The sequence below is a fragment of the Echiichthys vipera genome (assembly GCF_963691815.1).
Source record: "Echiichthys vipera genome assembly, chromosome: 20".
Lineage (NCBI taxonomy): Eukaryota > Metazoa > Chordata > Actinopteri > Perciformes > Trachinidae > Echiichthys > Echiichthys vipera.
The window spans coordinates 6773395-6789001 of record NC_139845.1 but is presented as its reverse complement, the minus strand read 5'-3'; the positions used below and the strand labels follow the sequence as shown (position 1 = coordinate 6789001).

Below are 15607 nucleotides of genomic sequence, written 5' to 3'. Positions count from 1 at the left end.
ACATTATCTGGTGAAGAAAACATAGAACATTACATAGAACTTTGCCTCATTTGTCAAACTGATATTCTTATTATTGTGGTTATCTGTATCCTTTGTCGTTTGGGAGAAACTTTTCATTTGGATAAAACAATGACCCAAATTCAGTGAAGTGAAATCAAACGGCACGGACGGAGAAGCTGATGCCCAAAGATGTGTGACCTTCTGAAGGACTGAGACAGAACACAGAAAAACAGCATTGCTCTGGTTGTCGATCGAATTAAAACCAGATTAGTGTGAAAAGCAGATTGCCACCCCTTTTCCTCTCACTGTCTATCTTCCTACCTCCATTCTGCGCTTTCTCTGCATCTATTGAGCATCAGGTGTGTGTCTCTGTCTCATGGCCAAGCTGTCTTTCAGAAAGTCCCCGCTCTCTGGCTGGCAGTTATGAAGGCATGAATAATGTCTGCAAGTGTATGGACAGACAGGCTGCAGTCACTCTCTTCATCTCCCAAACCTATTTAAACGCGCCACTCTCGGTTCCCAGGGGAGAATGGGATGAAATGAGCATGTGAATGGGAAGGAGGGAGACGGAGAAAAGGAATGGGGGGAATAGAGAGACGGTGCTGCGTTTGTAAAAACCTCCCAGGAGTGAGGATGTGAGCTGGCTTAAAGCAGCTTGAGGTGACCTCGCTGCAGGCAAGGGTGGAGGGTGTTTGCTAAAGGAAGCTAAAGGCGAGTATAAGGACTCGACAGGAATACCAAGAAGTCTGAACTATCCACAGATAATAGTTGCCTCAAGGACATGAGACACACCAAACCGGCATTAAAGAACCAGGGTCGACGAAGGCCAAGCGTTGGGTCGCCTCACGTCGCCCGTGTCTGGGCCAAAAAGTGGCACTTGAACACACCACGGAGAATCCTGTGTGAGAGGAAATAACTCTCCACACCAGCAGGCAAGGGTAGACTGGCTTACTTGTTTGAATGACGAACACAGAGGATGGACAGGACAGATTCAAGACAACCCGATGTTGAAAGAAGAATTTATATTTAACGTGTGCTCACAAACAATAAGGAACTATTTCTGCTAAAGAGCTTGATGGCTTAAAAGAAACTTGTGCACTGATTCTCTTAAGATGAACAGCCAATCAGAGTGACTTCTCTCACCGGCAGGCTCCCCCGACGATTCAAAATACTCTACTATACTATCGGGCAAAAAAGCAGCTGACAAGGACCAAGTAGTGTCAACGATGCTGAATACAGTGCAAAAACTACAACATGGGCCGGCCGGTGGAACAGTGGTTAGAGCAGCCGCCCCATGTAAAGAGGCTGAAGGTCCTTGAGGGGGCGGCAGCAGGTTTGACTCTGACCTGCGGCCCTTTGCTGCATGTCTCCCCCTCTCTCTAACCCAGGGCTGCCCAGTCCTGCTCCTGGAGGGCCACTGTCCTGCATCTTTTAGGTTTCTCCCTGCTCTAATCGATTTTCAAACCTGTGACGAGCTTCAGCTGCTTGATAATGAGCACATCATCACAATCAGGTGTGTTAGCAGAGAGAAACCTAAAACATGCAGGACAGTGGCCCTCCAGGAGCCACTTACCCCCTCTAACCCCATTCATATTAGATCAAATAATCTTTAAAGAGAAGAAAAAACAACATAAACATTTTACAATGCAACAGACACTCAAAAATGGCCAACTTTCGATTTTTTTTAAATGCTATATTTATAGTTTTAGTAATAGCTCTTGGTGTGGAGGGCTCTTAGGACGGATGTGATCAGCGCATATACTTGTAAGTGAATAGACTGTTTTATATGGAAAAAGACATGCTAACAACGTGTCTCATCGGGTCTTGTAGGATCTATACTGCCTGGCAGTAAATCAATGTCTTGTTTACAGTCTTATTATTGCAGACTGTTCATCTTGTCACAAACTGCTGCTCTGTCAGTTCTGAACCGCAATTCTTGCTTGTAACACTGCAGTTAGATCACGATCAGGCTGAGAGTGTTTTTTTGCTTAGCTGTGGTTAGTTAATTTGACTCCACAGCAATGAGTTATATATTCATCATCAAATGCATATTTTATTATTTTAAATTTCAGATTTTCTCATTTGCGTAGGAATTACCTTATTAAAAAGGTATTAAAAACTCAAGCAATTCCAACCAACTCACAGTTAATTTTAATAACAACAGCAGAAAGGGTCAATCGACTACGCCACTGTGAATTCAATATTGAAGGTTTGCTGCTAGGGCAACCAGGGGAAGCAGTATGTTTTGTCAATCTATTGTTGCTCTTTGTGAACCATTCGTAGAAGCGATAAGCCTTAACTAAAATCCATCTTGGTCCAACCCTTATCCACTCAGAAACACACATACTGAGATGGACACAAATGGGAAATAGTTTATCAAACACACTCACACACACTCATCCATGTAGAATAAAAACACAAGACTGTTTGATCCTTGCCAAGAGACAGGCGGAGAAGGACAGATCAACCACAGCGGCTCTCAGAGAGGCTTTAATCGTTCCGTATTGATTGTTCCCTTTTCAGGTGAATCAGCAGAAACTAGTGTGGGCTGAAGAGTTTGCTTAATATTCCCTTCTCTCTGTGAGCGGGTCAGCCAATTCCACCCTCCCCTGTGCCTTCGCTCCAAAACATCCCATTTACATCTCATTTGTATTCGTACTACTGGTAGTCTGAAGGTGTAGGAATATAAACTTTTCCCAACATGAAATATGATATCTTAGAATATCTCCCCCTATAAAATTTTAGGGTATCCAGGTGGTTGGGCCTATCACATTTTGCAGGTTGCACAACAACAATCCATCGGCACTTAGTGATGCATCACAGCTTTTCAACTATGATGTTTACTCTGACTTCATCGTGTGCCTACAGGGCTGCTGGCTCTGCATTATTCCTCTTTGTCACTTTGATTGGGTTTTGATAAGGAAGAGGCCTGAAGGAGGCCAAAAACAAGACTGCTCCACATGCAAGAGAACTTGACTAAAGATGACAAGACTGATTTGTTGCAACGGTGGGAAGAATCCTCTTATCTGTGGGACAAAAGAGGTTGTCGTTGAGACTTGACGTTTCTCGACAAATCAGCATTCCTGTGAGAAAACACATCCTTGGTGTCACTCAATGTGTCACTGTGTACAAATACAGTACGCTGAAGATAAATCATTCACTATCAAGTGCTCAAAAATAGAATACATACACACTGACGGTGACTTAGGTGTTAGTGACTACATTTGCATACACACTATTGTTCCAAATTCAATACATGTCATTTAAACAGCTCATTTTGTTTGGATATTCCAGATAAAGCTGTTGTCACACCGCTGCGCCGCAACTGCCCTGTCAACGCCTCCTCAAGAGCTTTTCCCGAAAAAGCAAAGTGTTTTTAAAAGCGTCTCCTGCCCGGCAAGGCGTTCGTGTGGGTGGCAACTGCTTCATACCCCTTCTGCCTATATCAAAACCGCTTTCCCTCCGCTCTGCCGCCTGTCCCTCATTGAACTGACGTGGTGGAAAGTTACCGATCTGCGGTGTGAAAAGCAGCTTTAGAGCTTTTTACCAACATAGCATTTTGTGATTGAGACATATGCCGGCATTATTCAGGTTTTCAAAGCATTCTTATGTATGCAGCGCATTTGGAAACACAAGCTAATATTTCTGGTCAGGAGAAACATAATTAATTTCAAACATCATAAAAGACTTGGGTATCAACGCGTTTTGGGGTATGCACAAACATCACCACGGCAATATATTTAAGATGGTAGCTGAAGGAATGAAAGAGGAACAATCCTATTTGGAACTGGTATATTAGTGTAATATCATATAACTTCATTGGCCATGCTACAGTCTTTTTCAGAATAAGGGCAAAAACTGGAAAATTTTGTGGATGCAGATGTAGTTATAGTTACAAAAAAGCATCAAGCTAGCAAACAGGTGCCTCTAACACTGGCTTCGTCTTTTATTCATTATAATTTACAGCCTCACACTGCGAAAACAGCTTTTTGAATTTTAATTGTGGATTGCCAAAATCAGCCATCAATCATCAAGCTATACGAGCTCTTTCTCCCACCACATTTGCTCAAGTAAACACGCATCTACTTGCTTATTCTTCATCTGTGGCCAATATGTGAATATTAGTGCTGGATGTGAGTGTGTTTGATGTAAAGGGATTCAACATCCTTGTAAACACAAATGAGAAGTTTAACCCTCCTTCATTTAGCACAGCAAGATTGCCAGAACCATGAGTTCAAAGTTACTGTGAGCAAAATATGTTGAGCCATCTGGAGGGATTTTCACATAACCAAAGCTCACACCTGTTAATACTCACAAGATCTGCCTAGTGCTGAAAATTAGACAAATTCACGACAATTTAAAGTACAGAAAATTAATGATGCCTGATTTATTGTCAAGATTAAGTTATAACATTTAACATTTCTCCAACTATCAATGTATGATGGCACTGTGGCTCTAGGGATGGCATTGTTGGTCGGTCAGTCAGTCCCCCCTTTTGGTCCGGACTGAAATATCTGAAAAGCCATTGGATGGATTGCCATGAAATACAGGCATATGTGGACCCCAGAGGATGAACCCTAATGACTATGTGGTCCTCTGAATTTGAGTCTCATAATCAGGTCACAATATTAATAAGTCTACTTAATACTTTTTATACTATAGTTTTTTAATAGTTTTGGTTAATAACCAAATAGCTCCAATAGACATTTACATCAGCTACAACCTAACCGCTTATTAAGATTAGCATGTTAGCATAGGTATTTGGAACGTTAGCATGCTGTTGTTAGCTCAAAGCACAACTGTACAGCATCACAGAGCTGCGAGCATGGCTGCAGACACTCTGATAAATGACACTGGTTGATAAATGCTGTAACTTATAGATTGACAAGGCCCTTTCCCTGCTTCCTACCCCATTCTTCACTGTTTTGATTACCCACAATTCATTGCAATACAGACGTGACGTATTATTTTGCAGATTAAAAAAACAAAAAAACTTATGATTAATGTGTTAATCAAATGACTGCATTTTAACATTACTTAAATCATGTAGGCCAGAAACAATATTAAACCACCTCATGGTACAGACAAATGTAGAAGAATAGACTATGGAAGCAATAAAATGCATTTTATTAATTCAGCATACCCTATAAAAGCTGTGCAGTGCAATATGGCCGAAAAACAAAAGGCAAGTTCTGCAGCGATCACTGTGTATATGATTGTAGTTGTCACTCAAAGGTTTCCACAGCAAAGAGTGACACATACTTGATGACCTCCTACCAGCGTCTTTGCAGTCTCTCCCCCTCGCAGACTTGACGTGATGACAGTGAACAGGTCACAGTATGTCCAACTGAAGTACGCAAGTACTCAGTCCGGACACACACAGACTCGCAAGGTGAAACCAATACCAGCATCGCTGTCATTGCTGGATTTGCAACCACAAGTCTAACAAGCTGTAAGTGGCCTTGAATTGATATCCTGTGGCTGTACTCTCATAGGATAACACAGTGCATTTAGACAGTTTAAAAGGTTACACATGGTGCACTTGTATATGTCATATACACATTCTATCATAGGTCTATTCAGAAAAGCTAAAACCGATTTACTTTGCTAAGCAGTAGCCGCTTTGAGGGACTAAAGAAATAGACACCAAAACAGATACTGTATATGCACACACCGTCTCTCATTCATCTATAATTCATTGTAATAAAAAAGGTAAAGGGCTCCTTTCTATTCTCAGACTATTTATGCTCCAGACACCATATGTTTATAGAGCTTAGATAATGCAGAAGGTAATAAAGATTTCTTCCACAGTCTTTTACTGTTTAAAGAGGGAAAATAACACTTTTCTTTCAATAAAGACACGGCTTCACTGATTTCTTGATACATTCAGTTAATGTTAACTCAATGCCACAGGGGCACAAACACACACAAACACTAGTCTAGCTTCCACTTGTACACACGCATGCTATCCTAACACACATGTATGATGGCACACGCACAAAAGTTTGCAGCCTTCATATTCCTCAGTCCTTGGAATACTTTACACTTCCCACAACAGATGGCTGATGTTGACAAGCAGGGAGAGACAGTTATATGTGTGTATGTGCGTGTGTGTGAGCTTACAGTATGCGTGTTCCTTATCATTACTTGTCCCCGGAGGTGAGCCTGGAAGTCAGACAGTGTAACAGAGGCAACGACAACAGGATCCCTCCACCAAACCTCTGTCAAGCATGATTGGACAGCATGTGGTAAGTGGTGCTAAGGCCCTAGAGACATGCTGACATAAACACAAAAACACACACTGGAGGATAGCAGCTATTTATGTGCGTGTGTGAGTCTGTATGTGTATCACACTTTCTGTGTTACACTTGCTGGTGCAACTTAACACTCTCAATGGGACCCTGACAAGAAGACAGATGAGTCTCCACGGAGAATCATTACCGGACTCCCATGCAACAGTGTGTGCGTCTGACTCAACACAACTTCTCAGGAATTGCCCCGTCCCATCTTTCAAACCCCCAACAGACCAGTGACCAGTCCAGACTCATCATCGCGGACATCAGTCATCCCATTACTTGAGCACGCGCCATTGACTTGATAGTATCATAACATACCGGTTTTCCCTCAAGCTGTACTGGACATCTAGAAAAGAGCTGTTGTGTGAATTGTTTCTTTGCTGTATGGATTTTTATGACGAGGATTCCTTTCTGCAATTTTATCTTTGGCTGACCTCAGGTTCAGCCGACATCAGTTGAAGGTGTATAAATAACTTTATCCTACATATTGGCTCTAAAACAGAGCATCCATACAGCGTGTTTCACAAGAAGACCTGAGACATGATTACGCAAGACCTGGAGTCATGTAAGGTATTCCTGGTTTGGCTGCAAGTTGAGGCTTACGAATCATAAGATATAAACAATGTAAAGTCCCATTTTAATCAAATACAACATCCTTTAATTAATGGTTAATGGGTTCATAATTATTTGTTCATTATTTATTATAGTGTTTGTGCAGTCACTGCATGTACTGGGTTTGAATATGGTCCGAGAAATTTGTTAAAAAATAAGATCAATGCAAAAATTAAATATGTCACAAGAGTACACAATGTTTAAATACTGTGAAACCGTCACATATGGCTGTAGATGAAATACCTGAAAATGATTTCTAGTATGTAGGTTAAATAATTTGGATCCAATCTACCAATAAAGGCAATGTTAAGATATTTCAACCCTGAACTAAAGAGATCCCCTAACAGAGCAACCACCACGGCCATCCGTAGAGCCATGCTGTTAGCTAAAACAACCTAGAAAGTAATGAAATGTAATGACTTTCTCCAACACCAGCTGACGCTAAGTGGGCACCCGAAAAGCACAATGATTGCCTTCGGCTGACCTGGAACTGTCTGCCCTCACCTGTACCCAACACCACTCAGCGAGGCTCAGTCGGCGCAAAGTTCGCAGCGACACTCAAGTACAGCTACTGTAAGAGCTTCTCACTGTAGTGGCAATGAAAGATGCAGTGACAGCCTCTATAGCTGGCCGCATTAATCCTTCACTGGAGCTGAAATAGGAAGCTGAACTGAGGCACTTCAGTGGGTGTGAGAGAGAGAGAAAGAGCGTGAGGGATGGAGGGAAAGGAGCAGGGTATATGATGTAAAGCTAATTTATCCTGATGCTTTGGCAGAGATATTTGTGAATTAAAAAGAAATGTGACAGTTTCAATGTTTACTTTTCATGCTGATTATCCAAGAGAGAGAGAGAGAGAGAATGGATTTGGAACACTTGTGATACACTTCTTCTTTTTTTTTACTATTTTGAAGGAGACATTGTTCATACAGCCTTGCATGCTTTGTGTGTACCTGGAGGATTCAAAAATATCCACTAAGCAGCAGATAATTATCGAATCATCCATTATTCTTTAGCTTCGATTTGGTCCAGTGTAAACATAATAGCTGCATTCGACAGGGCAACTACTAGGGTTGTAAATGGTAAATGGACTACTTATATAGCGCCTTTCTAGTCTTCTGACTACTCAAGGCGCTTTCACAGTGTTTGTCACATTCACCCGTTCACACAGGCATTCACACTGATGGCAGTGGACATCTACATACCATCTAATCTAATGTAACCATTCACACCACATTTACACACCCATGCGCAGCACAGGGAGGAATTCAGTGTTCATTGTCTTGCCCAAGGACACTTCGACATGTGGACCGGGGGAGGCGGGGATCGAACCGCCAATCATTCGAATGGAGGACGACCCACTCTTCCACTGATCCACAGTCGCCCCGTTGTCACGATACTAGAAAAAGTCGATACCGGTACCCAGGAAATAAGTCGATACCATTTTCGATACCACAGAGAGAAATTTAGAAAAAAATGAAGGGTTCATTTTTAAAATAAAGATTAGAACGCTTACAAACAACACCAATAACAACACTTTTAAAAAGTGGCGTAGTGAATATGATAAAGAAAACAAAACTGTATGGTGTTTATATGACAAATACTTAATAATTCTCTCGTTTGTTTTATAGTGTAGTATAGCTCAGGATTTCTGTGTTCATGACATGATTCCATGAAGAAGCTTAAACCTTGGATTCAGTTGGTGAATAAGTTGCTGTTTGTCAGGTTTCTCCACACTGTAAACAGGGATCTGGTCCATGCTAATTCAGCTACAGTCCTGTTTATCTTCTGTGGTTCTGGTGACTTGGCACTTTATTATCGTTGCTGATTAAATAGAGCTGGTATAGCAGCTGCCACTGTTTCTGTCTCATTATTGGTTGACTTTTCAGACGAATAACTGTGTCATCCTGTTAAACTAACGTCTTTTGCCTTCGGACGGGCAGGACTGATGACGTTAGCTGCTTAACTCCACTTTAGATTTGTTAGCATAGCAGCTTGTTTACATCCTTAGCCTTTCCCTGGTCGTTTACATCGTATGCTAAATACTTCAAAGGGTAGTTTTTCTTTGTTTATTTGCTACTTCAACTGGTAGATAAGGTCCTCCAGCAGCAGTGCTAGCTGTGTTCATTCAGCTCAGTGTTGTTAATGTGACGAACCAGCGTTTGTGTGTTCAGAGAGATGAACTGTAGCTTTTGTCTGCAGTGCTGCTGGGTGACGTTACATTCAACTAGAGGAGGCTGCAAGGTAGCAATACTTTTGCAAGTTAGTTTCTAATCCGATTCTAATTTTTAGAATAGATTATTTTCCGAGTATCGATTTTTTTTTTGACAACCCTAGTAACTACACCAAGGTACAGGGGTCCCCAACCTTTTAATTGTGATCAACCTGTAGATCTTAAAGAAGCTGATAATTTCAGTTGGAAGGGCTCTTTGCTGTATGAAGATACGAAAACGTCCTGCTGCACTTGCTTCACATTAAAAGCTCTGCATAGGTGAATCACATGGAGCCTAAGTGAAGTTAGTGACAAAAACATATTTGCAGAGGCCGTTAACTGAATACGCTGTGTGAAAGACAGATTTTTTTTTAACAATGATGGAAAAATCTGAAGGCCATCCATCATTTTGACAGATAAGAACACTGAAGGTGATGTTACTTTAGTTCAAGGCCTGTCCAGTGAAACTGAAAGCGTCCGCAGTGGCAGAGTCACATGGGTCCGGAGAGACGACGGCGTTAGATTTGATCAGTAAAAGAGCCTGTTTGACAATATTTCGTATTTAAACCCAATGCTAATCTGCAAACTGTAAACTCCGGCATCCTCACGGTGTAGTGCTGCATTCATCAAACAGTAGAAGCTCGACCGGAGAGGCCATGCGAATATTCACCTTGTGTCTGGTGTAAACACAACAGAGGGTAAAAAAGAAATGTAACTTTACTTGCATCAAATCTACAGGAGCCACCTTAGCCACAGGAAGTAGTCTTGTCTTTACATTAGGCTATCCATAATACCTTGCTCTAATGAGAATTCACTGTCTCTGGGAATGTAATTGTGCCCTTTATTCTCTCATATACCCATCAGTGTTTTGTGCAGATCCTAATTACGTCCTACAGGGCAGGGGCTGATTGCTGGTGGCAATCTAATCTATCCTCACCTCAGAGACTAATAAAAGGCTTAATTGTGTGTTTGTGCATGTGTGAGAGTGTAAAAGTGGGAAAGAGCCCGAGGATTTCAGACGCTGTGAAAAATTAAAATCATATTACAGGATGTAATAAGTGATTAAACGCATAAACATGATTCATGATCACTATAACAGAAATGAAAGTGAATCATGAAGTGGCTTTTTTTTAATTACAGAGAAAAGCGTAATGAAAGTTGGCAATTCAGCCAAGATAACCCAGGAGAAAGAGACAGCACTCTGAGGGTTGTGACAGCACTGAAGCAGCAGACCACTGCAAAAGAGAACTTGATGTATTATTCAAAAAGGCCACGAACGACCTCTGCAGATCGACTATGCATGTAAACTGGTGAGCTCATTGGCTAGGGGCGAAAGAAAGGGAAAACAAAACGTGAATTATGGCTGTTTTATTGGCACATAACTGGTTCACTGTAATCCAATATCTGAGAAGGCTTTAACTTTAACAGCTGGCAGTTTGTTCATTTGAAGTGACTCCTGTTAATAAAGGATAAATTATGTAAAAGTACACACCAAGCAGCTGTTCACTGTGAACAAAGGTTTTGTTTAGAGCAGAGTTTTACCAAAACCTTACTGTTAGTGTTACAACAACAGTAACAGTACTACCCTATCATTATTGCTGGAGGTTATTTTATCCCTTAATGCAGACATTTTTCAAGTATACAGAATACTGTATAATAAAAAATGGTGCATACAAAACATCTACACACAAGTTCTAGCAGCTCCAACAATAACCTGTATTTATCTAAATCTGAGCGATCTGTCAACTGAGTAGGAAACTTGAAGCACAAGACGAGAAAGCTCTGCCGTTAAAACAAGTTAAAATAGACAGAAAAAGTGATGTTGGCATTGTGTTCATCCAAACTCAACATTCTTGAGTCTTAGGTATAGTCTTTGGCATTAGTGTGTGTAGAAGATTAAGAAGTTAAACACTTTTATTCAAAGCGAGTACGTGAGTACATTTTTGACCTCATGTTCACCTGTGGATCAGATTTCAAAAACTCGCAGGAGCTTACTGCAGCTTAGGCGAACATCAAAATTACATAATCAAGGTAAGCAAGACCTTTTTGTGAGTAGTTGCTGGGATTATAAAACAAGTAGTAGTTTAGTGTTGTCATGAACATGTAAAAACTAGGCAACAAACTAGTACCAGACTAGTTCATTTGAATCAGATCTGGCTGTTCAATATGAAGGAACGACTATTTGTTCTTTGTTTTTGTTTTTTCCCCTATAGAATATCTTGCAATCAGAAAATCCACTGGAATGAGTTTCAGTGATGAATTCAACCATAGTCCAATGCATTCAAATGCGGCCCGCCATAGTTTCATACCCGAAAATATTTTTACGCTTAACGGCTGGCAGTCAACACAGTGCCCAGGAGATCCAACTTTGGTGGATCAGGGACGGCCACTCAGAGTGAGAGGACGCTTGAAAATTTGAAAAAAATATCTCAATAGTTTTGTGTCGATTACCTCTAGATCTATTAACCTTCTAATCATTTCAGTCTTACAAATATATTATTGCAGTACTTACAGACTGATTACAGATTACAGCTCTGTTATCAACAGTAAAATCTGACATCCAACACAACCACAACATAACAGCACCCTGCTATAATTGCAACATTCATCCAGCTAATAGGACTGTTATGTGCGTCTAGATCCACCGGTAAACAGTATCTGCTTCCATGTCATGTGTAGCATTATAAAGCATTTGAAATTAAGTTTTGGAAGCAGGCATGCAGGAAAACTAGCTCTGAAATCAATAATAGTAAGCTATAATACAAAAAAAACGGACATAATGGGAACAAAGAATATCATAACTAGCATATAGCACTAAAACAAGCAAACACGTATCATCAGGCATGGCTCTCTCCTCAATAAGGAATCGGCAGTAGCTCAGTTCATAGGTGACTTGGCTGGGAACCGGAGAGTCGCTGGTTCGAGTCACTTTGTGGACCATGAATGGAGCGTGGACTGGTGGCTGGAGAGGTGCCAGTTCATCTCCTGGGCACTGCCGAGGTGCTGTTGAGCAAGTCACCGAACCCCCAGTCCCCCCAGTCACTGGCAGCCCCCTCGCTCTAACATCGCTCCATTAATGCATGTATATAAGTCCTGTCTGTGCATGTGTGTGTATTTCGGGCCTGTGTGTGTGTGTAACATGAAAAAAAAGAGTGAAAATTGAATTTCCCCATTGCGGGACGAATAAAGGAGTTCTTCTGCTACTACTGAAACTGATTGAGTTAATGTGCCTCTGTTGAGAAGTGAAAAATATCTGCCACTGAACACTCTGCTGTAAGAGTGCCCACCCCCCCTACACACACACTCACTATATCTCCTTGTGTACATGTTTACTAATGCACATATCAACCATGATACTGAAAACAACTTGACACCATCAACAACCGATTGAGCGAACGCGAGCAGGGCAATGGAAAGAGAATATCAATCACTTGAGCAATCACTGGAGGACATAAATATTTCATGTGAAAAAGTAACACATTAGTTTGATATAGGCTCGACTGCCTTTTTGAATAAATCCCTTGGTGCGATGCTGAATGCACAAACCCACACCCACCGTCACACACATACAAACACACAGGCTAAGACTTTGATCCCAAGCCTCTTAAGGGGTTTTGCTGATTTTTTTTTTTCACCCCAAAATGAGAGCCCACAGATCCGCCTCTCAGCTCACAATGCAAGACACCCAGTATCATTAGCTGCAAGGATCAAAGACACGGAAGGCCAGACGCGTGTGTTCGTGACGAGACAGGAAAAGTTGACATGCGTTAGATGGAGCGGATGCAAGTTAGGCAAATTTTCGCGACTTGTGCTCTTTTTTTAATGTGAGTCAACGTGGTTGTTCGGGCTGCTGCATGTGTTGCAATTAAAAACATGTCTCCAACAACTGTGAAGTCTTTGGACGGCACTTCCTGGCTTCATGTGCCTGAAAGTTAACCACGACACCTGCTTAAGCAACCCACTGCACTTGATTGAAAATGTCCTAAGGGGACTTCCGCTGCGTCTGTGGCATTCAATATCTGTGACCTTATCGTGTTTTATGTTGTTTTTCATTTCTCGTGACACCACTTTAATGTTGAAATAGGGGAATTGGGGGTTTTGCTCTAATATTTATACAATATCCTTTCTAAATCCAATTTTGTCCACTTGATGTTGTACAAATTGGATAATAAATATTGCATACTTAAATTGCGACTTTGCAAAAAAAAAAGTGTATGCGTGATTCAAAGGTTGAATATAGAGCCATTTACTCTCCTTCAAGAATGAAAGTGAACAGGCACCATCGAGAGTTACACTTCCACATACAGTATCACAGACTTTTATACATGTAGGTGCTGCAACTAACGCTCGTTTCCATCTTCAGTTATTTTCTTGATTAATCCTTTGGGAATTGAAATGTCAGAATATATTAGAGTGTACATTTCAATTTTCAAACACTCAATTTCTTGTTCGCAGTGATCAACGGTCCCATCTAGAGATGAGCCGATTCAGTACCAGCCGATATTTGCTCTCTGGATCGCCATTGGCCTATCTGCAAATAAGATGGTATTATTGCAGAGGCCGATGGATGTTATCTGCTGTATTGCGTCAACGATGTTCTTTTAAAAAGTTAAAAGACTTTTTGAAAGTGATTATAAAGGTCGTTAGATTGAATTTGTGCTTTTTCAAAGATAAAAATGTGTGAAAATAGTGAAATGAAATGCCGAACGACTTAAAACAGCTCCGTTCCCTGGCACAAACGGGGGAATAAATGACAACAAAAGCAAAATAATTACAACACATTGGGCAAAATGTTATTTGAAACATCGTATCAGAATTTCACAATCCCTAGTCCCAACCCAAAAATATTCAGGTTACTTTAATAAAAGATGAACAAAACCAGCAAATGTTCACAAGCTGAAACCGAAACTACAGATGTGTTTCTGTTGTTTTATTAATAAAATACATGTATCATTAATAAATGCAATTCTAAACTAGTGCAGATTAACTACACATGTAACACTGATCTATACACAGAAATTCTTCCATATGTAAAATTAAAATATGTCAGGGGTTAATATTCAATTTGAATGGTTGCTTGTAACTTTGGGCTGCACTTATTTGGTTTTTGTCTGCATGTGGAGCAGATTTGGTTTGGATGATAGAATATAATCCAATCTCTAATCTAATCCAATGTTTATATCAGTGATATTATACTTTGGAGTCAGCAATCTTGATTTATGGTGGCTGCGTGCCATTTCATTTTACAGTGAGTACAGCATCTAGTTATAACATATTTGGTTTCATTGGTTATATAAGACAAACAAAGCTAAAACACACTTGTGTACTTAATCCTGTGTAACACCGGAGTGTGTATTTTCTGACTTCCACAAATGTAACACACCCCCTTAAAAAGCTACAGCACACAGCAACGAGACCCTCGCAACACAACCAAAAACACGTTTTTACAACGACTGTGGAGACAATATTACGTTTTTTTCGTGCACAGAAGACTTTTAAAAACATAAACACACCACAAAGAAACTTTTTCCTGCGTTGTTTGTTTGTAGCATCAAGCAAAAGGAGAGGCTATCAGTTTTTAGGAGAGACAATAGCTCTGCTGTCAAAACACACCAAAAAAGCGTGTCAAAAAAGAGCTTTCCAAAATGTCCGGGGGGAGGAAAGAAATGACAAAATGCGGGAAAGTTGTCGTTTTTATAAATAAAAAAAAAAAAGAAAAAGCTCACCTTGTTTGACACACTTGAGTCGCACGGGGTCTTTGCTGTGTTTGACCACAGCGTGGACGTCTCTGGTGGTGAGTCCAGCCACCGGGGTATCGTTGACTTCCAGGAGGAGTTCATCCTGGCAGAGTTTGCCGCTGTGGCAGACCGCCGTGCCCGGGAGAAGCTCGCCGATAACCGGGAACTGTCCATTCTCTGCGCCGCCCTTCAACTCCAGCCCCAGCTCCCCCTCCTCATTCCTGCAAAGGACACTCTCGTGGACTTTGTTAGTCCAGTGGTTCTTCCTCTTCTTCAGGCTCTTGGACATGGCTCCGAACAACGAAGGGGGGAAAAATCACATGAGTGCGGCCGTGGAAGAAGTTTCACCGCTCTTTGAAGTCCTCCCCCGGTGTCACCGCAACAATGTAACGTGTCCAGTTTTAACGGTGGACGCCAGTTGTCTCCATGTCAGCGCGCACACACACACACACTCGCGCGCACAGGCAGCTGGATCATCAGTCTGCCTTTTTGCACTAACTGGGAGCTGCTCAACTTGTGATGCCTTCACGGGATGTCTCAACGATCGGTTTTGACAGGTTCGGTGTTCAAAAACGACCCAGCAAAGAAGGAAAACAACATTTAGGAGAATAATGAATAGTGACAGCTCGAGCTGACACGGTGAGACTCATCGGTTAGAAAAAAACATGAAAGCCACTCAACAACAAATAATAATAATTAAGGGTTAATAATAGATTTTAATTTTAATCATTAAATGATGTGTTGACATCAAT

At 41.1% G+C, this 15607-nt stretch overlaps 1 protein-coding gene across 12 annotated transcripts in view; it reads right to left on the bottom strand.

Annotated features, from left to right (window-relative positions):
* magi2a (membrane associated guanylate kinase, WW and PDZ domain containing 2a) overlaps positions 1–15144 on the bottom strand; it is a gene marked incomplete at its 5' end in the record, with an annotated part of 231811 nt that extends 216667 nt beyond the window's left edge. For all 12 annotated transcript variants that reach the window (XM_083935216.1, XM_083935220.1, XM_083935221.1 and 9 more), the window contains one exon: positions 14844–15144. In XM_083935216.1, the coding sequence (XP_083791342.1) occupies positions 14844–15144 (301 nt within the window). The remainder of the gene's footprint in view (positions 1–14843) is intronic.
* Positions 15145–15607: the final 463 nt, after the last annotated feature.